Source organism: Notamacropus eugenii, chromosome 7 (assembly GCF_028372415.1).
Source record: "Notamacropus eugenii isolate mMacEug1 chromosome 7, mMacEug1.pri_v2, whole genome shotgun sequence".
NCBI lineage: Eukaryota > Metazoa > Chordata > Mammalia > Diprotodontia > Macropodidae > Notamacropus > Notamacropus eugenii.
Window position 1 is genome coordinate 1,489,837 of NC_092878.1, and position 27,153 is coordinate 1,516,989.

The following is a 27,153-nucleotide window of genomic DNA, read 5'->3' on the forward strand; positions in this document are numbered from 1 at the left end:
ATGAGTCCTTTGGAATTGTCTTGCATCATTGTAATGATCAGAGTAGCCAAGTGTTTAACAGTTGATCTTTATTACAACGTTGCTATTACTGTGCACAATGATGTTCTAGTTCTTTTCACTTTACTTTGTCTCATTTTATATAGTCTTGCCATGTTTTTCTGAAGCTCCTCCCCTCACCATTTCCCACAGCACAGTAGTCTTCCATCACAATTGTATGCTACAGTTTTTCAGCTTTCCCCAGTTGATAAGCATTCCCTCAATTTCCAATTCTTTCCTCCCTCAGAAAGGGATGCTATAAATATTTTTGTACGTATGGTTTCTTTTGTCTTCAATCTCTTTGAGATACAGATCTAGTAGTAGTATTTCTCAGTTAAAGGATAGTCACCATTTTATAGGCCTTTGGACATAGTTTTAAATTGCTCTCCAGAATGGTTGAACCAGTTTATAGCTCCACCAACAGCATAATTATTCTTATTTTTCCCTCATTATCTGCAGCACTTATCATATTCCTTTTCTGTCATGTTAGATAATCTGATTATCTCTAATTGATAGTGATTTAGAGCCTATTCACTCAGTGGGCATTACCTCCCTCTAAGTGAGTACCTGAAAAGGCCAACCTAAGAAGGCCATTGCATCCTGGGCCATCGCCAGTCATCCTGGTGAATATCTAATCACTGGGCCCATATGGCTCAGGAGGAGAAAGTGAGGTTGGTAACCTTGCACAGCCCTCCCTCACAACAAAGTCAAGTGCAAGTCATGTCATCATTTCTCTGATGTCATGGTCTTCAAAAACGGACAAGAACAAGGAGATAATGAATATTTTTAGATCGATTCAAATAGGTTATCTATCGATAGAAAGAAAGCTATTCCTAAATGTTAAAGGGAGTTTTGGAATGGGAAAAAAGGTAGTTTGAATGTATGGGAGTAGACCTGTGTATCTGAAGATAGTTTAGTAGATGAATACAAATTGGTATAAATTTTAGGATGGCGTAGGAGCAAGAGTAGCCAGCATAGCACAGTGGAGAGAACTGACTTTGAAGTCAAAGGACCTGGGTTCAAATCCTGCCCCTGTCATAACCTCTATGACCTTGGCTAAGTTATTTGACCATTTTGGATCTTAATTTCCTTATCTTCAAAAAGAGAGGTTAGACTAGGTTACTATAAAGAGTGCCTTCCAGTTCTAAATGATTTTATTTTCTGTGATCTTACTTCAAGTCTCTTTGACTGAAGTTGTCTAGAGTAGATCTGACTACAGGTCTGGGGTAAAGCAATTCATATTAAGGACATATTTGGGAAAGGGAATAATTTGATTCTGTTTTTTAAATAATTGTTTTTCTAATTGCATGTAAAAACAATGTTTTACATTTTTTTTTATAATTATGAATTCCAAATTCTTTCCCTTCCTCCCATCCCCATTCCTGAAATAGAAAGCAATTTGATGTAGGTTATACATGTACAATGATGGGAAACATTTCCGTAATAGTCATATTATAAAAAAAAACACTGATCAAAAAACCACAAATACATGAAGTGAAAAATATCATGCATTCTTCAATTTGCATTCAGACTCCATCAGTTCTTTCTCTGGAGATGAGGACTCTCATGAGTCCTTTGGAATTGTCTTAGATCACTGTATTGCTGAGAATAATTAAGTTTGACAGTTATTTTTGCCTCATTGCTTTTATAATCTAGAAGTAGAATGCCAGCTTTACTTTTTATTTACTATCTAAAAATAGACTAAAATGATTCTGAAAATTCCCATTTTTGAAGATAAATAACATTTCCGTTTTCTATAAGCAGACAATTCACTTGCTTGCATTTGGTGTTAAAAAAAGATTATGGGACACCAGGAGAGGGCAGTGTGAAGCTGTTGTCCAAAAGATACTTGTAGTGACTTTAGTCTTTCCCACACAAATCAGAATTAACTTTGTGTACTACTTTATGGTATTAATATTATAACTTTGATTTCCCTTTTAGGCCATCTGAGTTCCTCTTCAATTTACCCTGTCTGCCTTGCACCTTATTTAGTGGTTACAACTTGTTCTGATAACCGAGTACGATTCTGGAAATGTCATGTAGAAGGAGAACAGCATGGTAGAAGTAATGGGAAAGAAACCTATCATTGGAGTAAATGGCCTTTGATGAATGATGAAGGAGAAGACAGCAGCAGTACAGTGAGCATCGTAGGAAGACCAGTTGCTGTTAGTTGTTCTTATACAGGTCGGCTTGCAGTGGCCTACAAACAGCCTATTCAGCACAATGGCTTTGTTTCTAAAGAATTCTCTATGCATGTGTGTATATTTGAATGTGAATCCACTGGAGGATCAGAATGGGTTTTAGAGCAAACAGTTCATCTTGATGATTTAATTAAGGTTGGTAGTGTCCTTGATTCAAGGGTTAGTGTTGATAGTAATCTCTTTGTATATAGTAAATCAGAAGCCATTTTGAGTAAAGATCGATATCTTATGCCTAACATCAAGCATTTAGTACATTTGGACTGGGTATCAAAAGAAGATGGCTCTCATATACTCACAGTGGGAGTTGGTGCTAACATTTTCATGTATGGGCGACTTTCTGGAATTGTGACGGAGCAGACAAATAGCAAAGATGGCATAGCTGTTATTACTTTGCCATTAGGTGGTAGTATCAAACAAGGAATAAAGTCAAGGTGGGTTCTTCTGAGATCAATAGACTTAGTGTCTTCTGTTGATGGTACGCCTTCACTACCAGTTTCTCTCTCTTGGGTAAGAGATGGTATACTGGTGGTGGGAATGGACTGTGAAATGCATGTTTATGCACAGTGGAAACATGCTATCAGATTTGGTGACAATGAAACTGATACTCCTACTGCTGAAGAGTCTACAGTGGAACCTCCTGCATCTTTTAAATCTAGCATGGGGATGAGGAAAAGTATAATTGAAGGAACAGCTATTACGGATGATGTGTTTGGCACACCCACTGTAGTTCAAGATGGTGGCTTATTTGAAGCTGCTCATGTACTTTCCCCAACTCTTCCACAGTATCATCCAACCCAGTTATTGGAATTGATGGATTTAGGGAAAGTTCGTAGGGCTAAAGCCATCCTCTCTCATTTAGTTAAATGTATCGCAGGAGAGGTTGCAATAGTTAGGGATGCTGAGACTGGAGAAGGAGCTAAGAGACATCTTTCTCGAACCATTAGTGTAAGCGGCAGTACTGCCAAGGATACAGTCACAATAGGTAAAGATGGTACTCGAGATTATACTGAGATTGATTCCATCCCTCCACTGCCATTGTATGCACTGCTTGCGGCAGATCAAGATATATCTTACAGAATTTCTGAAGAAAGTACTAAAATATCGCAGGACTATGAAGATTCTACCAAGAGCACAAAAGAAGACCAGTATTCAGACCTATTCCAGATCCAGGCCATAACAACAGATGATTTTATTGACTTAGAGCCAGAAAAGAGAGAAAGCAAATCCAAAGTAATTAATCTTTCTCAGTATGGGCCAGCTTACTTTGGTCAAGAACATGCCAGTGTACTTTCAAGCCATCTGATGCATTCAAGTCTTCCAGGCCTTACCCGTTTGGAGCAGATGTTCCTTGTAGCGTTGGCTGATACCGTGGCTACCACTAGCACTGAACTTGATGAACATAGGGACAAGAGTCACTCAGGTTAGTGTTTCTGTTAAATATAAAGTCTTACCTATTAGAAATACATAATTATGAAATGTAAATTAAATACTGAGTTGTACATTCCAACTGTAGAATTCCAACATCATCATTGAATTACTGTATATATAAACTTAGCATTTCATTAGTAGAAGAGGCAGCATGGTGTAGTTATCAAGAGTTCCCCTCTGGGTTAAGGAAGCTTTAACTCTAACATAGTGACTTTATGATCCTGGACAAGTGACCCAGGCCACTATAAGACTATATATTAGTATGGTAAATATTAATCTACTTTAGTGCAGGAGTTCAACTACTCTGGTTCCCCCAGAAAGAAACCAAAAATCTCAGGCTTCGTTACTAAATATTTAGTCTTCTGGAATGTGCTATATCTGAAAGGGGAAGAAAGGCATCGGGGGTCATAGCTTAGGTGTCTCTTTTCTGTGTTCTACTATATTCTGAGCCTTTAATCAGAATGTGCTTTAGAAATCTGGTTTTCATGTATATTATAGGTTGTTTTTATATTAAGACTGAGTAGTTTTGGTTCAGTGATTATCCTCTAAAACGATTCTGATCATTGACAAGAAATTGAATTAAAAAAGAAGTTACATAAGAGAAAAAAAGAATTGTTTGAAGGAATACTTTGACAAACTTAAAACAGTTTGTGATTCATAGTTCTTCAAGGACAAACTGTACTTTCCCCTTCATTTACCTGTTCTGGTTCTTTTTGTATAAATGTTATTTCTACAATAATAGCCCAATTTTGAATTTTATCATAGATTCATAAAGCTGAAAAAAAGAACCTTGTGAGATCAGTTAAGTTATTCACTTTGCTTCTAGGTATGCCTAAGCTTAATATGATTCTCGAAATGACAAGAGAAATTGATTTTTCCACTGTAAATTGGAAGTTTCAGTGCCTCATAATTTAGAAAGTTCTTCATTACACTTAATCTTTTCATTCCATAATAAACTTTGTTGCTTCTTGTTTAAAATATGGATATAAAGGTAAACAATTTACCTGTGCCATCCATACTAAGCTTTTCAGAATATAAATGAATACTGTCATTTAGTTTTCTATTGCCTTCTCTTTTTCATGTTATAGGGTATCCTAGGACACTATTTTTTTTTTCATTAATTCAGTGCAAAGAAATGTTTAATGGAATAAAACTCACCCAAACTGTGTTATGCTTTTTTTTGCTACATACAGTTTTTTTCCTTTTTATTATTCCTAAAGAAATTAGGCATACTGAAATCTTTAAGTGTTTTAAGTTTTGATACAGAATTATGTATTGGTCAAATAGCCAGCCCACAAATAGTGTACAGGGTGTCCCAAAAGTCCTAATGCATTTTAAAGTTTTAATACCTTTAAAATAGTTAAGCTTTAATAGCTTAAAAATAGAATAAGACTTTTGGAGCATCCTGTATTGTAAAGAAGACTGATCAAATATCAGTCTCACCATTTTCACATAACAGTGATATATTTTCCTCTTATTTTCAGTTTTGTTTTGTTTTGTTTTCAAGAAAAACAAAAGCTGTTGGCATCATCCCTAAAACATGCCTGAGCTTTGTCTTTCTAGCTGATGAGTATGTTCTGGCAACCATACTTCTTGCCTACTTGCTCCTGTGACTAGTGGTATGCCATTTATGGGTTTACTTTTTGTTAATTCTTTGACCATGATGAAGAATATTTCTCTGTGTAAAGCTAATTTTCCTGTGTTCAAATCTCAAATCTTGACTTCAGTGGCCCCATGTTGTTAACTGATGTAAGCAGCTTAGGTGTTTATGTTACTAAAGAAGATATGACAGATGAGGAAAATCATCAACTTGAACTGTATCATTTCAAGCTCATCTAAAAACTTCTTGGAGAAAACATTAGTAGTAACAGAAATATTATAGTTTATTTGTTATCATCATGGATTTTAAAGATTGCATCCTTTATTTTCACTTACTATATGCCTTAATTGTCTGGAGTTGAAAGACATAATTTTTTCATTTTTCTTATCTAGTTTTATCAGAGAGTATGAAGAATTTTGGGGAATATATTCTCAAGTGTTTGCCAAATGATGTTTTCAAAAGTTTTGTTATCAGTTATCCCATTTAAAATTAATGATGGATGATAATTTTTATATTTATTAACATTTACAATAATTTGGGCTCATTTCTGCAAATATATTTTTCTCCTCTCCTATAGGAAGAGATACATTAGATGAATGTGGATTGAGATATTTATTGGCAATGAGGTTACACACATGCCTTTTGACATCATTACCTCCTTTATATCGAGTACAACTACTTCATCAAGGTATTCCTTTGTGACTGGAAATATTTTAACTTTTGTGTAATGGTTAGTGTTGAAGTCATTTTAATATTCATGTAAAGATAGTTATAGTTGTGCAGTTGTCTGTGCATACCTCTTGTTGACCTTAAAGTCTTAGGGGCTATTAATAGACCTGGAGCTTGGTAGTACCTAGTCCTATACTTAAAGAGATTAAATAACTTAGCTAGTATCTCATCAGAGGGCTTGAAGTATGGCAAAATCCTTCATTTTCAGATTTCACCATCATTCCATCCTCAGATCATATGAGCTGTATTCCTTTTCGTGGTTCGTGTGGTGTCTTAGTAATAAGCAGTTAACTGCATTCTCATGTCACAAAATGAGTATTTAACGTAAGTGGGCAGTTTTCAGCATTACTTTATCAGTACTCATATGTGATGATTTTATTTGAGGAGGAGCCTTTTTTGTAATGGAATCAAATGTTAGATTTTGAGCCCAGAGACCTGGATTTAAGTAATCTCTTCCAACTTAAAAACGAGAAGTTTAGAAATTTAATATTTGACTAAGGAGAACTTAAAATAATATCGATTAATTTTGCTCCTTAAATTTATAATTTTTAAAATATCAGAATACTTTATATATTGGAATATTGCTATAATGAAGGCTATTTGTAATTTCCTGTGCATAAATAAAGGTATAGAGAATTGTTTAAATCAAATTAAGCCAGAGTTTTAAGGAGTATAAAAATTGATGAATTAATCTTTTTAAAGACTACATTTTATCGATCATCTCTTGTTTTTATATTATCTAAATTTTCCAGTGGATCCTTCACTCTGTCCAACCAGAGATCTGGCCTTTATAATGAAGAACAAGAAAAGGAAAAAAAAAAGATCAGCGAAACTAACCAAAATACTGAAAAAAATCTAACATGTTGTATGCATTGTCTTCTAAGTTTTAAAAAAAACACTACAAAACTGGGTCCTTTCTGTCTTTTTCTAAGCTGGTAATATCAAAGCAGAGTCCATTGTGTCACTGTTCTGGTGCATCCAGTACCACCCAGTTTCAAGAAAAAACAATCTATATTGAATGAATATTTTCATTCAACGAACTGTGTCTCACTATTTAGCATGGAAAATACGAATAAAATATTTTAAAATGTAAAAGTTACTGTTATTTGTAATGCCAACCATAAGATCATTTTAAAACTTTTTAAATGAAAACATGAAATGATAGTTGGTCGGAATATTTTTAACTGCATGTGAATTCTGCCATATTGGAGAACAGTTTTGTAAATGAATCTTATTAATGACTGTCAGATTGGAAAGATTGCTCTTAGTTGTCATAGACCCTTTCTTTGCCTCTAGAATGAATTTTCGTGGATGATTGTCAGACTGGTCCTGATTTTGCTTTGCTCCTAAGCTCTTTCTTTTAATTATCCTTTCTGTGTGAATAACTATTAGGCCCTATTCTGTTTTTTCCAGCTAAAGCCTTTAAACAGTAGCCTCAGCCTTCCAGAGCTAAAACTTTCCCAGCTAAAGCCTTTAAACAGTAGCCTCAGCCTTCCAGAGCTAAAACTTTCCCAGCTCAAGCACTACCGGAAGACTTAGATTCATAACTTCGAACCAGAATTAGGGGTTTACTTCTGACTTTTGATTATAATACATTTTATTTTCCTTTCTAAAATTGAAAGTATTCAAATATATAATTAAACAAATGTGAAAATGAAAGCAAAACAGGGATGGTAAATTATTGAACCTGTAACACTCTTGCTCATTATTGATGATTTGTTAAATTAAAGGCTGTCAGCATTGAATTACGATGAGATTGATGTATCCTTTGTCTCTGTTTCCCTTCCAGACCCTTATTCTACCAGTGATAAATGCTGCATGTTTAGAAGGGGCTGAAGATGGGAGTAGTTGAGTGCTCAGTATTTGTATAGGACAGCATAGTGTAATAGTACTTGCCCAGGTGACATTGTTAGAATAATTCCAGGTCATATGTGCATAGTAAGTGACTTTTTAACTTAGTTTAGTTTTTTACCGTTGCCAAGTTTTCTATGTGTTTATTATAGCTCTTAATCTCCTTATTCAAATATTTTCTCTTCCAAGTGATTAGTGTGTGTGCTTTTGAAGACCCAACAGATTTCTTCTGGATTTGGAAAAGCTAGGTGTTTTTCCACCAGATTCTTTACTCCTTGACTTTTATATTAAGAGAGTTTATACTTTGAACCTACTGTTTTCCCTTCCCCTTTGAACTAGTTTTGAAATGATTGAATAAATGAAGAGGAACCCTAAAGTAATAAAATACTTATTTTATGGTGGTTTTGACCTATGGTAATTTTGAATATATGTTGTCTGATGCCTCTTCAGGTGTGTCCACATGTCACTTTGCCTGGGCATTTCATTCTGAGGCTGAGGAAGAACTAATTAATATGATTCCTGCTATTCAGCGAGGAGACCCTCAGTGGTCTGAATTAAGAGCTATGGGGATAGGTTGGTGGGTCAGGAATATTAACACACTCCGAAGGTGCATTGAAAAGGTAATTTGTTTGCGTTAAGGAGTAAATAAATGTAGCACTGAATACATTGCCTGTTTTGGAGTGAAAATCCACATTTCTGAGAGAAATGCAAATTCCATTGATATCACTGAGAATTTTAACGTCTTGGGGAGGTCCAGAACTTTATCGCCAAGCTGTTAGAGGTTGTGAAACGAATGTTACAAGAGAAGTACTTGACTTTTTTTTTGAACAAAGACTTTTCTGACTTGATTCCATTATTCATGTCTGTGCTACTTACTTTTGGGGGGGGGAGGGGAAGAAGGGAGGGAGGGAGAGAGCGAGAGAAAGAGTGTATGTAGCTGTTAAAGTTTAAACTTCACTAAGACATTTGGAACATCTTTTATATGTCGATCAGCACAGTTTTTTGTTTTTTTTTTAATAAAGACAGGCATGTCTCCCTTTAAGAAAACCTGTCTGAAACTATAAACCTGCAATGTATAAACTAGGTAGCAGTTATTTGTATTACAGTTTTTCACTTCAAAGGAAGATCTTTAAAATAAGTTTTCTTGTGCATTTAAATTAATAAATTTACAAAAATGTTTCAGGAACATATATGTGTTATATTAAACAAGGCATTTATTTTCATGCTACTGTGGGGTCTGTGATCCAATAGATGTGGGAATGCCTGCCAGAGATACAGATTGCAAACCATCTTTCCTTTCTATGCTGTTCTTTTCTGTGTTCTCCCATAGGTTATTAATAAAGTCTTTACTCATTTCCAAATAATTTGCAAATCATTCCAGTATTTTTGTGTATGTAATAAGTTATCTTAAAAAAAATGGGGAATCACTAATGACTTTTATTCAGTATTTTGAGTTGACTTGAATATTGTGTAATTTAGTTACATAGTATTATTAGAAGCAAAATCCTGGAATATCATGGGGAATTGTGTATTTGCAGTATCTTGGACTCATGCAGTACCTCCAGATTGAATTTATAAGTCCTGCAAAATGTGATGGAGGCATACTTAGTTGTTTGAGGTTACTTGTTCAATGAGACTTCAATGGGTGTTATAAAATGTAATTCATGACTGAAATGTGCTAGAGAAGAGCAAGACGTGTTTTAAACAAATAATTAGAAATATTTTCCTTTATTTCATGGTAGTTGCTTTTTTCAAAGTAAATTAAAATTTTAATACAATAAGTCTGCAACCTATATCTGTAAAATTTATTCATTCTAGAAGCATTTGGGTGCCCCTTACATGTAAGCCGCTATTCATATAAAAAAGTTAATGTGCAGTTGCATGAATTACAAAAATGGGCACCAATATTTTATAACGCACTACAAAGGCTAGCCATTTGGAACTTCAATGAAAAATTGTACCCTTTCTTTCCCTGTGTCTGACTATTCTGCAAGCTTAAATTTTCTCAGAATTGAATATTTTTATTTTATTTACTCATTAGGTTGCTAAAGCATCTTTTCAGAGGAACAATGATGCCTTGGATGCTGCATTATTTTACCTTGCTATGAAGAAGAAAGCAGTGGTGTGGGGTCTATTTAGGTAAGTTACGGTAACGTGACCTATGAAAAGAAGATTTCTTTGAGTGTGAGAGTTGGAAGTTTGGGATTTAATTTTGTCAGTTACCTAGCTATGTGAACTTGAACGATCATTTCACTTGGTTGTGTCTCAGTTTTCTCATCTTTGGATTGAGTTTTTGCCTGTTTTGTGCAAAGATAATGAGATAGTCTTGTACAAATGCTCTGAAAGGTAACAAGTGCTAGAAGAGTGTAAAATATTAGTTTTCTGGGTCAGAAGAATTCAGGAAGCAAGAAATCTAAAAAGCCTGAGGATAGATACTTCTTACTGAAGTAGTTATTTACTTGTAGAGATTTGTTTCCCCGTTTTTCCTCCCCAAATTGTGTTGTTGTCTTAAAGCAGTGTTGTATGAATGAAACGATATACATAAGTTTGGTTTAAACTCTCTTTTGGTTTGTAGGTCACAACATGATGAAAAAATGACTGCATTTTTCAGCCACAATTTTAGTGAAGATAGGTGGCGTAAGGCTGCTTTGAAAAATGCCTTTTCCTTATTAGGAAAACAACGTTTTGAACAGTCTGCGGCCTTTTTCCTGTTGGCTGGTTCTTTGAAAGATGCCATAGAGGTATGAATGATATATTTTGAAAGATGAATTAGAGAACATAAGCCTGAGGCAGTGTTGTTGAGGGGGAAGAGTTCTGGATTTAGAATCTGAGGCCCTGGGCTCACCTTCTGACTTTGCCCCTTCATACCTTTGTAGACTATTGGCAAGTCAGTGTTGGGGTATGGGACTTCTGAGTTTCTTTCCAGCTTATTATTTGTAAATAAATATAGGCCAAGTAATGACATGATATTATTGGTTTCCTGGTTCATCTTGTAATAGTTTGAGTAGTACACAGTCACTTAATTATTGGTCTGTTTCTAAATAGGGGAGGGGTTCTTAAAATTTCATATTCCAGAGAACACCAAATTCACAAATGCTAAAACTCTCACGTTGGTGAGGTCCACTTGTCCTGTAGATACTGAAGTGAGCAAAGTTTGTCACAAAAAAAAAAAGAAAAGATAAAAGAATTTTAGACAGGAAGCTCTCTTTGGGAGCAGGATATTTTTGTTAGTTGCTTGGTAAGGGATCTCTCCTTTTTTTGTTTGTGTTAATATATTTTTAATAGTTAATGATAATGATTATGTTGGGAACTCCTTGGAAATTTAGAAACGTTTTTAAATTAAAGTTACATTAATTTATATTGTTAATTTGCATTAGCCTGGGTTTTTAAAAATAAACTTTCTCTTCTTTGACTCAGACTTGTTAAATTTGTAGACTGCCAGATAACAGTGTCCGCTGTTTTGCTCTAATCAGTTATGTAACTATTCCAATTTGCTTTTTGATCGTTTTAATATCAATCAATGAAGAATTTATTGTTTACTGTGTGTCATGCTTACTGTGTGTCAAACACTGGGCAAAGTTTTGGTAAAGTGAAGAAAATCCAAAAATAGTCCCTGCCATCAGAAAGTTTGCATTCTCTATATAAGTAAGATATATAAATTCTTTAAAAACCAATGTTTAGGAATTTTAAAAATTATTATTTACAGGTGTGTCTTGAAAAAATGGAAGACATTCAGCTAGCCATGATAATTGCTCGTTTGTATGAATCTGAATTTGAGACTTCATCCACCTACATATCCATTCTGTATGAGAAGATTTTAGGTTGTCAGAAAGATAGCTCAGGATTCAATTGTCGTAGATTACATCCCGATCCCTTCCTGCGTAGTCTTGCTTATTGGGTAATGAAAGACTACACAAGGGCTTTGGATACACTCTTGGAGCAAACACCAAAGGAAGAAGATGAGAATCAAGGTGAGAAGTTTTTAAAAATATATTGTATTTTAAAATTACACATAAATTTTAAGACTAAAAAGTAAATTATGCCCAAACTTATTTTCCATCTTAGAGAAATTTTGACATATGGCCCCCATCCCTCTCTGGCTCCCTATGATGCTGTAGGGACCATTTTTTTTAGCTGCATTTTGCAAAGCAAATCTTCTTTGCTATCATTTCTAAAGTAAATGAGTTTTTTTTTTATATAAAAATGTTTTATATAAATATAATTTTAATATATCTTATATAAAAAGCTGTGGACAGCTTTTATGAACAATATTGCTGCAATATTTGGCAGATGTTAAAGGTAGATAAATTAAAAATATTTGTTGCACCACCAGATATTGAGAAATTGGACGAAGTCTTAGGTAAACATGGTGGCAATAGAAAGAACCCTGACCCAGGAGTCAGGAGACTTAGGTTCTTATCTCTGTGTTGTTGAGAAAATTTCTTCATCTCTCTTGGTCTCAGTTTTCTCACCTTGTCAATTGAAGGGGTTGCACTTAACATGATCCTTGAAGTTTCTTTTATCTCTTAAAATACTGTGGTTGCATATTGCCTTTAAAATGCAGGTACATGAATGTATATAAGATAAGGAACCTTAAAAAATTGTTAATTGAATTACTTTGGAATTTTAAAGTTTTTACTGAAATCATTGCTTTTCCTAATAATAAAACAGTGAAAATTCTACATGTTCTTTTTGTAGCTTTAGTTAGTAAAGACAAAGAAAGATCTCACTTTAAAAATAATTTATTTTCAAAATATTTGTCTTAAAAATGAAAATGGATTAGAAGATCAATACAGTATTTCTTTTGTTTTTTTTAATTTTTAAACTAAATTTTTTGGTTAACTTTTAAAAAAACTTCTAAGTGGCAATTTCTTAAAGAGGTCGTGTAAAGCAACCAATAGTGCTAGTAGATGTACAAGAGAGAATGTCTTAGAGGATTGGTTAACTCACTAGTGACATTTTAAAAAATAGATTTCTTTTGTTTTTATGTTGCCTAAATTTCCCCTTGTCCTTCTCTCACTAACTATCTCTTGTAACAAAGAATTTTTTAAATAAAGAAAAACAATTTAAACCCAACAAAACTAATTAGTACATGAAAAATATTTGTTGTTATAAGTATTTTCCACACCTGTGGACTCTTACACCCCCAAAAGGAAAACACTTACAAATATTTGTTGCCAACAATACAGGAAAGTAGAGGTTTTAAAGGAAAAAAGAGAGAAAATTACAAGAAATTTCAGTAAACCAATTATATATTCCATTTACATTACATTGTGAATGAGACTAGGGCATATAATTCCCTTAACTTTCCTTAGTTCCCTACTTCTTAACTCTTGAGAATTAGCTTTATCTACCTCTTCTACAATCAATTTCTTACATCTTAGATCCTTAGGATATTCTTCCCTTTAGAATTTAGTACAGAAAGGTGTCCTGTAATAATGAGTAGTTTAATTTATAAAGGTTTAAGTAAGATCCATTGATATCTTAGTGAAAATGTCAGTTGTATAGCCTGGTTCCAACACTTAGATCTTTGTATACACAGGCAGAGCGCCGTAGGGTCCATGAACTCTAAGTGATAGAGGGAAGAGCATGGCGTTCATGATAAAGGGAGAGAGGTAGGGGAAGCTAACTTGTAGTAGCTCTTCATTTCCACGAAAAAGATATTCCTCAGGTTTATTGACCTTGCTGTATTCTCCATCTTGTGTTCCAAATCCTATCTATAAATGGCTCTTGAGGTTCTTAGGATTTGAGGTAGCCCTGGGAAATCTCTAAAATATGAGATAGAGATCTCTTAGAAATTAGGATTAGCATTTTCCTGGTGGATCTGGGTTTTGGAGGGGGCGGGGGGAGCACAGGATACAGATCATTGTTTAGTCAGACAGCCTAGAGTCAGTTAGAATCTGCTGCATATGGGAGTAATATCACTTTCCAGGACCCATGATAGTTTCCTACATTTTCTTTAGCCCATTCTCCTTGGAAAACTGACATAGCTGAATAGAATTCCTACACCATTTTGGGAATTCCTACACCAAACTGGGGCCCTAATATAGTTTTGAGAATTCCATAATTGCATGGCAGTTTGCAGAATGTAAGCTAAATATACAAGTGGCTTGAGTGATGAATCTTCTTACTGTCCTGACTGAGGACGTCAGTATCTTATTGGACTAAACCTGTTTGTCATGCTATCTGAATTCCAGATAGCCATTCTTGTGCTAAATTTATGCAAAACCACTATGGAAGTTAATGTGTAGTCTGACTTCTAAAATATTCCAAGTAAAACATCTTCTCATATATATATATGTGAAGTATTGTATTTTTACAATAATTCTTTAAAGTCAGATAAGACAAATATTGTTACTCATTTCTTGGATGTAAATAAAGCTTAGGTTCTATATTATCTAAATTCTCTTTGATCATACAGCTGTTCACTGACAAAAATAAAAATGTTTGTGGGAGTGACTGACCCTGAATGAGTTATGTGTTAACTTGATAGAATGGCCTTGAAAATGTCAGCAGTGCTGTCATAAATCTCTTATAGAGTAGGTAATTTAAGTTTTAAAAACTGTTGCAAGGAAGAGCAATTAGCAGCCTAACATACACATTCTGTAGTATGCTGTATCCTTTTATTAGTTGGAAAAGCTTTCTGTTCATTTTGATATGTCTTTATATTGGAAGAATATCAGGCATATTCTGTTAATTTAGATAAGCACAAATGGATACAATGCTCTATACTTTTAAACAGTATTGTACATGATATGCAGCTATTGAATAGGAAAATGATATATATATATATTTTTTTATTTCCATAGTTATTGTTAAATCTTGCAATCCTGCAGTATTTAGTTTCTACAACTACCTCCGGACTCACCCTTTACTTCTGCGAAGAAACTTTGGCTCGCCTGAAGGGACTTTAGCAACTTTAGGTCTCAAGAGTGAGAAAGGTTTTGTTGGTAATATTAACCTTATAGAGAGAAAACTGTTCTTTACCACTGCAAATGCTCACTTTAAAGTTGGATGTCCTGTGTTAGCTCTTGAGGTGCTTTCCAAAATTCCAAAAGTAACTAAAAAGTCAAGCTTTTCTGTAAACAAAGACCTCCTTGGGGCTTCTGAATCCAAAGCATGGAGTGAAAGTAGTGAAAGCGTTCCCTTCAGTTCAGCCGATGTGCAGTCATCTGAGTTCAACTGGGGTCAAACAACATTAAAGCTTGATGAGGAGCCACTCACTCTTGATTGGGGTGACGACCAAGATAGCGCTTTAGAAGAGGAAGATAATGCTGGTTTAGTAATGAAAAGTTCAGATTTGGAAAAGAGAGATGGAAAACAACCTCAGAAAGGTTCAGACTCCAATATGGTACTTACCCCCCAGGAAGAGGATTCTCCAGAAGGTGACTCTGAAGTTGATGTGATTGCTGAACAGCTAAAATTCAGAGCATGTTTAAAAATCCTCATGACTGAACTTAGGACATTGGCTACAGGCTACGAAGTAGATGGAGGAAAACTCAGATTTCAGCTCTACAACTGGCTGGAAAAAGAAATTGCTGCCATGCATGAAATATGTAATCACGAATCGAGTGGTAAAGAATACTCCAGCAAAACGTACTCTAAAATAGATGGTGATGTCCTTGATTTTGAAGAAGTGATAGACAAGCCAGAAGTTGGCTCATACGAGCGCCACCAGTTAGAAAGACGAAGATTGCAAGCCAAACGAGAACACGCTGAGAGGCGCAAGTTGTGGCTACAGAAAAACCAAGATCTTTTAAGAGTATTTCTTAGCTACTGCAGCCTTCATGGGGCACAGGGTGGTGGCCTAGCCTCAGTAAGAATGGAACTCAAATTTTTGCTTCAAGAATCACAACAGGTATGACCATTTCTTAAATTTCCAATTTCTCAGTTTGAAAATTTTAGTACTTGTCTAGGCTAGAAACAAATCTGTTTTATAGTATTAAGAAGTCAAGACACTCATGCCAAAAGTATTAGTATTTTAACCAATCAGTTTAAAACTTGATTATAATTAAATCTCAACCATCACTAGAATTTTTTTGTCAGGTAGCAGATACTTTTGTTGGTTTTCTTCAATTTTAATTATTACTTTTTTTAAAAAACTATAATAGGAAACTACAGTGAAGCAGCTCCAGTCTCCACTACCATTACCTACAACACTACCTCTGCTTTCAGCAAGTATTGCTTCAACAAAAACAGTTATAGCTAATCCTGTATTATATCTAAATAATCATATCCATGATATCCTTTATACCATTGTTCAGATGAAAGTGCCACCACATCCCGATGTGGAAGATGTGAAGGTAATGTAAAGTTTATTATCATTTGATCTGATAAGTTATGCAAATATACATATATATTACATGTATGTGTATTATACAGGGTATTCCGAAAGCCTTAGTGTGGTTTAAACTTTTAGTATCTTAAAAAATAATTTAATGATCTAAATTAATGATGAAATTTAATTTATAATAATTAAAATTCAATTAATTTAATTTAAATAAAAGTAACTTAATATTCAATACCTTAAAACTACTACAACTTTTGGGACACCCTGTGGAGAGAGAGAGAGAGAGAGAGAGTGTGTGTGTGTGTGTGTGTGTGTGTGTGTGTGTGTGTGTATGTGTGTGTGTGAGAGAGAGAGAGAGAGAGAGAGAGAGAGAGAGAGAGAGAGAGAGAGAGAGACAGTGTGTGTGTGTATGTATTTCCAGCTAATGTTAGAGGAAATAGCCAGTAGGGATTTTTGTCTGATCTGTCATTTGTAGCTTTCACTACTTCTTTACTCTGTTGCTTCAAGATTGCTTGTCTGTTAAACTTAAATTTTAGGATGAAGGGTTCTGTTTGCCTCTGAATATTTCTGGAAAAATAGTATTCTCTCTTTTAAGACAGAGAAAACAGTTGGCTAGTACTAACAAATGTGGCAGTCTCCTTTGTCACTTATTAGCCAGTTTCTTCTTCCTTCATTGTATATATTTGACCTGGACTGTTCTTTGAAGTGATGCGCTAATTCAGTAAGCAAGTGTGGTTGCTTCTTTACACCTCCCAGGCAAATAAAAGTTAATGAGTGACTGATGATCAGTATATCGAAAATGACAAGCCTTTCTGGTGTCTGGGAAAGGAGGAAACTTCCTTGGGTATTTATCTGCAGTTACCTTCTGGTCCTGGATGTCATGTACAGTAGCTAAGGAAGAAGGGAGTCAGTTGCCCATAGCACCACCAAAACATAACCTTGATTTCTCACTTTGAGGAATTAAACAATTGAATAATGTCAAGAATGAACAGGGGGCTGGGTACCAGGATTCCCCTATACCATTCTTTACTTAGAGTACTGAGTTCTCTTTTCATATGCGGGGATCCCCTATATGCATCTGCTGATAAAGTTCCTGGGAGGAGAATGTTTATCTACAAACTGTAGTGAAGATGGTGGAGGGAAGGGGAGTGCCTCTGATGGAAGACTTCATGCCACATGCATAAGCTGAAAATGGTGGTCAGCAAGGGAGACCCTAGGGAATAGGAGTAAGATAAAAATGATCTGTCATTGATTACAATTTATATATTGCGGACCCCTCATCTAGCTATGAGTGTATACGGAAAAGTTATAAAATGAATTAATTGACATTAAGATTTAGTATAGTTAGATGAACTATGAAATAGTAGATAGAGACCTGGCCTGGGAGCCAGGAGAACCTGGGTTCAGGTCATGCCTTTGACATATCCTCGCTGTGTTATCTTGATGAAGGTCCTCAACCTCTCAATACTCTAATCATCTTTTTAAGAATACAAATTGTAGAGAAGACGCAGACCTCTAATTGGTAGAGAGAGCTTCCTCCCCAGAGAGTTACCTATACCAGTGAAATCTAATGAAATCTAGTGAGTCTAATGATATTCTAATCCTAGGTAGCATAGACTACTTGATTATAATTGTACTGGTTAGGTAAATATGGAAAAGAAGAAAGTTTGACGTGATATATGAAAATATAGCAAACATTCTTGGTTCTTAACAATTTGAATGTAACTTTCAAAAAATATCATGGAATTAGACTTCTGAGGATCTCTAAAGCACTAATGTTCTGTAATTCTAGGGAAACTGATTCAGTTGAGTAAGAGGTTTAAAATTGGTGTACTGATTCTGGTGGCTTTGAAACTTTATACCCTTAAAACATTAGGATAGGCTGTTTTCATTGGAATAGATTGTTCTACTTTTGGAAATGCTTTAAAATCTCCTTTGGACCATGAGTACCATTTGAATACAGTTTGATATAAATATAATTTGCCAAATGGATTTAATCCTCCTGATCTAAAAGTGAAGGTTTTTTTTTTTTTCCATTTTCGTTGGTGTTATTACTGTAATTTTCAGCTTGGGGCATCTTCAGGGGCAAGCCTTTGCTAAACTTCAGGGGCAAGCCTTTGCTAAACCAATCATTTATTTCCAGGTTAATATTCACTTTTACTTTGTTGCCTTTAGAATCTGGTGAAAGTTATTTGTTAGTACTTCAGCTGATCTTTAGCATTAGTGAGAAATGCCCAGTAGTATCAACATAGATTGATTAAATCAGTCCAAAGTTTTGGGGAGGCTGGTTATCTTACTTAAATTCATACCTGTGTTACTGACCAAACCATATTTATGACATTTGGAATCCGGTTAATTTCTGATCTCTGAGTATTATACCGTTGTATAAAAATGTTAGTACGAAACGTAATTTTGACTGTTTTGGTTTTAGGTGCACACACTTCATTCACTAGCAGCTTCACTTTCTGCATCTATTTACCAAGCGTTATGTGACAGTCATAGCTACAGGTAAAAAACCCTAAACAAATAGCATTCGTTCAGACACACAAAAAGCAAACTGATTGAAATTGTTCCACCATTATGTTACTGTCGTTGTTTTTAATAAGGTTCTGTGTCCTTATGTGTATTTTTAATAAGGGTAGAGAATTAGGGGAGAGGCATCCTTTCATGGTTTTGTATCCTCATTTATTTTACTTTAGATTTCTCCCATTAGAAACTGGTGTAGATATTTGATACAATATTTATTCTCTAAATATGATTAATAATCTGGAAGTGTTTCGTATGCTTTTATTTTTTAAATTGACATTTTAAATAGGTAGCTTTAAAAAAAACAACCAAGTAACCAAAAAAGATTCCTTTCAGAGCCAGTCCCTTTTATTGAAAAAGTGCCAAGAGCATATGGTGTAAAGGATGACAAAATGGCATGACTGAAATTGAGTTCCACATTAATCAATCAGTTTTTGGCATCTAGAAAGAAACTTATAAATAAATAGAGTAGATTGGATTTCACTCACATGGAAAATTATCAGACTTTCTCATTTTATTTTATCAGAGCTTCTTATCTCATGTTCTGATTTTAAATGGAAGATCCTTTTGAAAAAATGGGAAAATGATATTCTTTAAATTTGTCTTAAAGAATACAATTTATTTTCATGGGACACAATCATAATTTGTATGCCTTTGGACATATCAATGAGAAGAAATGATTTAAAAATTTCATTTTTTCAGTGCCAAATGGTGTTCGTTTTAACTTGTATACTTTGAATTCTGATGGTTGGGATATAATAATTTTAGAGAAATTAAATCACATGACTAAATGACCCAGATTTCATTTAGAAATATTCATAAATGAGTCCCTCATTGCTGGAACTCTTTGAGTGAAGCCTGGAGGATATTGTGAGATGATTCATAATTAGGTATGGGTTGGGACATTTAGCCTCTTTGATTTCTCCCAACTTTGAGATTCTGTGCATGATTTAAGACAGAGGCTGACAAACTACAGGAGCCCTTGGACCAAATCCAGACCTTCTGTTTTTGTGCCATCCAGAGCTAAGAATGATTTTTACATTTTAAAAAATTATCATTCAAAAAATATAAAAAACCATTCTTTGCTTGTGAGACTGTATAAAAACACAGTGGGCTGCATTTGGCCCTGAGGTTGTAACTCCCCAATTTAAAGTATGAATAACTGAGTTCTAGAAGCAATAATTTTTGAAAATCTCAATACATTAGATAAAATATAAGAAATTTACATTTATAGAATTTACTCCTCAATATAGCAGTTTTACTTAAGGGCTTTTTGTTGGGGGTTTTTTTTGTTGTTGTTGTTAAGTAATATGTGAAGAATTGCTAATTCAGAATGGGCTATACATTAATAGTAATTTAATTAGGCCATTTCAGAGCAAGATTAAATAAACATTTGAAAATGCAAAAAAGAATGTTGATTCATATGGCTCTGGAACATCTTAACGTATAAAAGCATATTGACTGATTTCCTCCACTGGCCAAAAGGATGCCCATTAACAAGTCAACTGATAGAGTTCAGTTTTTAGAAGGTTTGGATTGACTCCTGCTGAATTACGTTACTGATGATTTCTTACTTCTAGCACTAAAATATAGCTGCCACAGAGAAGAAATTATTCGGAAACATTTTATCTGAGGATTAAGTATTTTTAAAACACAGCTCTGTGAAGGTCCTCTCCATTTTCACCTTAAAGATAAACTTACTGCCCTATATCACTGCCAAAACAGATTATTGGCTTAGAAATGTAACAGAATGGGACAGTGATTTGCTTACCACCCTTATTTTCTTTGTTAAGAACAAGCAGTGTACAGAATTTTAAAGTCTTAAGATGACCTCCCATAATAACAGTATAGCTTTACATCCTCTGTGCCTTAGTTTTGAAAAATACAAATAATTAGACATTAGTAATGAATTTCATTTCAGGAGTGTTCTCAGATTCCCACTAAGAATGATTCATTTATTTTTAGTAGCCAAACTGAGGCAAATCAGTTTACTGGCATGGCTTACCAAGGGCTTCTTTTAAGTGATCGTCGAAGACTAAGAACAGAAAGTATTGATGAGCATGCGACACCAAATTCATCTCCTGCTCAGTGGCCAGGTGAGAGGAATTCATGGAGTAGGTTGTTGGGTTTGGTTTTGTCTTTTTGCCTGTAATGTGACAATTTCTTTTTAAAAAAATAAGAGAGTGATTTTCAGTGACACCAAATACAGAGAATTAGAACTCTGAAGTTGCAAGTTATACTATTGTGACCTGCATAGAAAAAAAAGCACAAAAAAAGGTGATATGTCCATTTATATATGGGTTGCTATTTATCCTCAGGTTTTCTGCATTTACATTTCAGGAAAGAGTTCCATATGGGATTGGTAGGTGGGTTTTATGAAAATTCAAAAGAAAACGTAAATATTTTTGACCTTTTAACAAACTGTCTAGCCTTTTTATTTGAGGATATTTACTGATGGGTAATTCTCTGCATCCTGAATCACCCCTGTCTACTTTTGGACAGGTCTGGCTGTTAGTATTTTTTTTTATCATATTGAACCAAAATCAGCATCCTTGCATCTTTTGTTCTTCTAGTTTTGCCCTCTAGGACCAAGAAGAACAAGTTATCCCTCTTATACATAACTTTTAAATAATTGAAGACAGTTACCATTTTCCCCTCTAGTCTTCTCCAACCTAAACACATTTTTTTATGGCATGGTTCTGAGTCCCCTCAGCATCCTTGTTCTCTACCTCTCCCTGCGTTGAAAACTCTTTTAACAACTTTACAACTTATCAGTGTTCTTTAAATGTGGCACTTAGAACTGAGTTGCATGTGGTGTTAGAAATTTGTTCTTACCAGGGCACAGTGGGAAAATACAGTGCTTCTCTTCTTCCGGATACTCTGCTTCTATTAATACAGCCTAAAATTGAATTAACTTTTTTGTCTGCTATGTCATTCATGAGTCTTTTTCAGTATGAATTATCTAATTTTGTTTGCCCTACCCTGTACTTGTTCAGTTACTTTTTTTTTAAACCTAATTGTAGGATTCTGCATTTACCCTATTAAGTTCTTTCTAACTGGAGAGTACCCAGGCCCCTCAGACAAATGCAATCCTCTTTGATATATTGGCACAATGGGTTATTTTCTTTGATTAGAGGATATAGAGCTGGAAGGGTCATGTAATCCAACCCTCTCACTGAATTTAGCCAGTTTTTCCAAAACTATGTCTTTCTTTCAGTGCTCATAAATGTGCCTCCAAAATCAAATGTTATATTCCTTTCCTCCCAGCCCTGGGTTCAAGACTCTAAAGTGCCACCTACTCAAAGTGTTACGTAGGGCATTAAAGCTAGATCTCATCTCCCTTTGGCTAAACAGTATTTCAGACTAAGTATTGGAGTTCTGATCTCAGTGACTGACACCCAGCTATTCAGACTCTTTGGCTTTTCCTCTCCCTCATATCCATTCATGTAACTGAATTCTTGGTGAGGACTTTTAATTACTGAAGTTCCCTGTTCTTGCTTTGAGGATCCTTCCCAACTAGGGTTTATCCTGTGAACCTTTTAGCTTTTCCCTCTTGAGCCCTATTGTTTCTCCATACCGAAGTGGAAACTTTTCTAAGTGCTCCATAGGGTAGAAGAAGTGGTCTGAAAAATCTTTATCTAGACAAAGGACAAGAACCCAAATCTTAGTGTGCCCAGCCATGATTCCGATTCAGTTCTTAGTACATAAGGTAACCCTTCTGGAAAAGGGCTCTGAGAATGTCATTCCCAGTGTCATTTTTTTTTTTTTATGGGTAAGATCGACTTCTGCAGTTGCCCTGAGGGGCTTCCTTCTAGCTGAGACTATCTCTAGTTTTCACTTCTTATTTTCCTTCAGGTGTTATTGTCTTACCATCCTGTAGGATCTGTTTTGAGGCCAACTGTTCCTTTTTGCCTCTGGTTTGGGGATCTCCACAGCATGAGGAAGTTATGAATCTTGACCTTTGGAAAAATGAAAATTATTTTCTGAATATTTGAATTTTTATTCATTTTCCCTAGTTCAATTCTGTTTTCATTCACGAAAAGTACTAAAACCTTAATTCTCTGTTTTCTCTGACTGGAAGCATGAAGCGGTTTCATCTGCGTCTTTGTAGGAAGTTAGCTATGAATAGAATTCGTTTACTTAACTCCAGAACTTTCTGGGTAATGGAGCTCAGCTATCCTCGTCAACACAGTTATTGGTGAAACAAGTCTGAGCGCAGACAGGAAGGTTAATCTTAGAACCAAGAAGACCTAGTTTGAAATTCCGCTGTTGAGATCCTGGACAAGTCTCTTACACTGTCATAGCTCCTTAAGATTACAAGTTACAGAGATAAGTGGTCAATCTCTATCAGCTGAGGGAGTTTCTATAGTGGGAATTCTTCACAAGTCTGAACCCAAAATAAACTTACTTAGTTCCTACTCAGAGCAGGTAACTACTGTTTATATCTTGTATTTTTATTTTCGCAAACAGGGTAATTAATACATTTCAACTACTAAGTCTTCAGGGTTCTACTGTTGCTTACAACCAAAATAATGCATCAGGAAGAGTAACATGGAGGGAAAAAAAACCCTTCACATTTTCTCAGAATTGTTGGGGTGCAAAAAGTATGAGAGTCAAGGGGGAAGAGAGAAAGAATTTCTTTTATTTCACACTTAACCCTATTAAAGAAGAAAATAAAAGGAAAAAAAATGACCTAAATTATATCCATTTTGTGTCTCCTTTGAAAGCAAAAGGATCTAGAGAGACAGTCTTGTGTAGAAGGAGGAGTGCTGATCTTCCCTGGAGTCACTGGGTCTGAGTTTGCATCTCATCTCTGCCATTCACTGTCTGTGTGGCTTCGAGCAAGTCCTTTAACTGCTCTGAGCCGACTGGATGCCTTCTGAGGTCCTTTCCAGTTTGCAATCTGTGATCCTATGAACTAACAGCTGAAACTTATCTAAGGAATATGCTTTTTTCTCCCTAGGATAGAGTCCAGGAATGGGAAATCTAATATTCCTGGTCTAGATATATATATATATATATATTTTTACCAGCTTTCTCCTTTTCTTCTCTCTCTGATACTATTATCAGCCTACATCTTTTCTCCCAGACCAAAAGTACTGAAGCTCCAAATTTGAGACCTTGAAAGGAAAGAAAATCCTAAATATAATTCATAGCTTTTTGTCAGACAAATGTTTCTTTTCTACATCAGTGTCTTCTTATAGGCAGCTTCTTTTTTTTTGTCCCCAGTTGCTGAGGGAAGTGCTCAACATCTGACAAAAACTACTTTTAAATTGGACAGCCATCTGACCGAAATTAGGTTTGGGCCAGTACTTTACATCATGCACCGAGATAAGCCCCAAATACATACATAACCTAGATAGAAAAGGTCATATTATAAACAAATGAGAGGACCAAGGAAGAAAATACCTTTCGGATCCATAGATAAGGGAAGACCGGACTAAACCAGTGATAGAGAAGATAAGAGAAAAATAGACCAATTTAAAATTCAAAAGCTTTTGCCTAAACAAATCTAATGTAATAAAAGTTAGAAGCAGGTAACTGGGAAAAAATCTGTATCCGAAGTTTTTCTGATAAAGGTCTTCTAGCCAGGATAGGTTAGGAACTAATTCAGATGTGTAAGAATAAGAGCCGTTCCACAATAGCTAAATTTTCTATGAAGAGTCAGCATTCAGGGTAAGAAATCCAAGCATTCAGCAGGCTTGTGGAGAAATGCTCTAAATCACTTGAAGCAGTTTCACGCTAAGAATTTACTCTAAGTGTTGATTGGTGAAGAAAATATAGTAGATAAAAATTAATTTTGCCACCACTTCCTGTGTAACTCTATCAGGAATTCTTTACCTATAGTCTATGAACTTAGCTTTTTAAATATTTTGATAACTCTTTATAATCCTGTGTATTTTATGCATTTAAAAACATTGACTAAGGTGAAAATATATTCAATAGGAATGTCTGTGTAGAACCTATATAAAATTGTATGCCGTCTCAGGGAGGGAGCGGGAAAGGAGAGGAAAATAATCTAAAGTATATGGAAGTGATTGTGGAACATTGGAAATAAAAGAATTTAATTAAAAAAATTAAAAATTAAAACATTCTGAGAAGGAATTGCCAAAAGAGTCCATGACAACAAAAAAAGATTAAGAATCCATATTCTAGATGCTGAATTAATGAATCTTTTTTCCTTTTTTTATTAATAACTTATTTGTTTTCAGTTTTCTACAATCACTTCCACAAGTCTTAGATTTTCTCCCTCTCCCTCCCCCTTCCCTCCCTGAGATGGCATGCAATCTTATGTGGGTTCTACATGAATTAATGAATCTTAATGAATTAAATCTTAATGAAAGTGTGGGAGGGTGTTTTTGGCCTAGAACCTAAATACTTTTATAACACAATCTCTGCTTTTTAGAGTGACAGTTTCAGCCATTAAGCAAGAAATGATACCAATATATATGGCACAGTTTTTCAAGAAAAGTATATACATTGTCTGTTATAGATGCATATACCCAGGAGATCGTTTGTAGATTTTTTTCTTTCCATACAGTAAACTGATTGTTCTACAATGTTACAGGTGTGAGCTCCCTTATCAATCTGTTAAGCTCTGCTCGAGATGAGGACCAACCAAAACTGAACATCTTGTTGTGTGAAGCTGTTGTTGCTGTCTACTTAAGTTTATTGATACATGCCCTTGCCACAAACTCTTTCAATGAATTATTTAGACTGGCAGCCCACCCATTAAACAATCGGATGTGGGCTGCTGTGTTTGGAGGTGGAGTGAAACTTGTAGTGAAGCCTCGAAGACAATCAGAAAATATTTCAGGTGAGTTAACTTTGATGTCATTAGCATTTGCATATGAACGTACATAATTTGAGTTTTAGAGGAAAAGAGTTTCGGTTTCCTATTTTTAGGAACTTAGAAAATGATTGTCTTATGAAAATCCTAGATATTTAGTTTACATTGACTATCTTTAGTACCAGGATGAACAACTGATCCCTTACAATCATGAGTAATACAATTTTCTGAAATGTCTGTTATTTGTAGTCTGTTCTGAGGTTGGGAAAATGTGCACGTGTTTGATGCAAAGAAGGAAGCAGATAGGTTCAAGTATAATGTTCAAGAGAAAAGGAATGTTTTACTGGTAGAATTATAACAGGTTCCTGAGAGTATATCAAAAATTTAAACCCACATCCAAGTTTTTAAGCAGCATCCACCATGCTTGTTTCTTTAATGTTCATGTTTTGTTAGTGTTCCTTTTTTTTCTAAAATTGAGTCACTGTGTGATGGAGCATTGTGGTCACTCCCCCGTACAGAATGCCGTATTTGTGTCACAGTACCTCATTGATGATGCTTCTTGTACTAAGCAATCCCTACCTACTACTTAGAACCACTATATTTCCAAGTCCGTTTTATTTCTTTGGGAGTTCTAAACCCACACTGACCATTAACTACCCTAAGAGGGATAGAAACCAAGTGACTAGTGGACAGTACCAGAGATAAGTAAGGATATTTGGCAGGAGAGCATCTGATTGTTCTGCATACATTTAAATTGCCTGAGCCAGAGAAGTCGCATCCTTGGGTTATTAAAGAACTGGTACGTGTGATTCCTAAGCCACGGTCAGTAACATTTGAAACATGGAAATTGGAGAAGAGGCACAAAAATGGCACCATTCATTTATTCAATTTACATTGCTTTTGAATTTAGTATTTATACTGACATCTTATCTCCTCAGCCGGACTGTGCAAACTCTAATAGACAGGCATCATGTTTCTTTGTGATACTTGTAGGACTGACAGCAGTATTTGCATATCTAAGTATTTCTTAATTCAGCTTCTTTCCACTGCAAAAGTGCAGGCAGTGTTGGGGCAAGAAGCCCTTGTAATGGCCGCTGACAGGTTGGTATTTCACTGGGAAAATTGCAAGTCTCCATCAAATGCTATTCTAATTAATTTCGGCCAAACTACAATTTTTTGACCGTAAGGTGAAGAGAATTACGAACTGTTTAAACAAACAGTAGACAGTGATCTCTGCTTCCTTCCCAATCAGCACCTCCTGTTCCTTCTGAAGAAATAGATAAACATCGAAGACGTTTTAACATGAGAATGCTTGTACCTGGAAGGCCTGTGAAAGATGCAACACCACCACCGGTGCCTGCAGAAAGACCATCTTACAGAGAAAAGTTCATCCCTCCAGAACTTAGTATGTGGGATTATTTTGTTGCAAAGGTAAGGTATAGGAAGAATACAAATTTTCACTCTTAAAATATTATTTCAGCCAAGTAACAAAAATTTATATTCCTACATTTTAAAAGTCAGAATGTGTTCAACTGCTCTGGGGTGTTATATCCCCTAAGGTAAGATACTTAAGTACTTGCAGTGCAGTCTTGGATATGATTGAAAGTATGGGTTATTTTAATGCATTTAAGTATTTAATGAAAGCTTCTTATACTACTACATACCCAGGCAAATCTGACACTGGAAATATAAATATCCACGT

General features: G+C 35.1%; 1 protein-coding gene across 6 annotated transcripts in view; it reads left to right on the plus strand.

Moving 5' to 3' along the window:
- DMXL2 (Dmx like 2) overlaps nt 1-27,153 on the plus strand; it is a 145,750-nt gene that overhangs the window by 87,985 nt on the left and 30,612 nt on the right. For 5 of the 6 annotated variants that reach the window (XM_072622890.1, XM_072622888.1, XM_072622884.1 and 2 more), the window contains 12 exons: nt 1,978-3,657; nt 5,843-5,953; nt 8,296-8,465; nt 9,887-9,984; nt 10,421-10,586; nt 11,552-11,816; nt 14,655-15,703; nt 15,957-16,148; nt 18,567-18,643; nt 20,627-20,757; nt 25,230-25,478; nt 26,704-26,882. In XM_072622890.1, coding sequence (XP_072478991.1) covers nt 1,978-3,657; nt 5,843-5,953; nt 8,296-8,465; nt 9,887-9,984; nt 10,421-10,586; nt 11,552-11,816; nt 14,655-15,703; nt 15,957-16,148; nt 18,567-18,643; nt 20,627-20,757; nt 25,230-25,478; nt 26,704-26,882 — 4,367 coding nt within the window. The remainder of the gene's footprint in view (nt 1-1,977; nt 3,658-5,842; nt 5,954-8,295; nt 8,466-9,886; nt 9,985-10,420; nt 10,587-11,551; nt 11,817-14,654; nt 15,704-15,956; nt 16,149-18,566; nt 18,644-20,626; nt 20,758-25,229; nt 25,479-26,703; nt 26,883-27,153) is intronic. The other variant, XM_072622885.1, reaches the window with a different exon arrangement.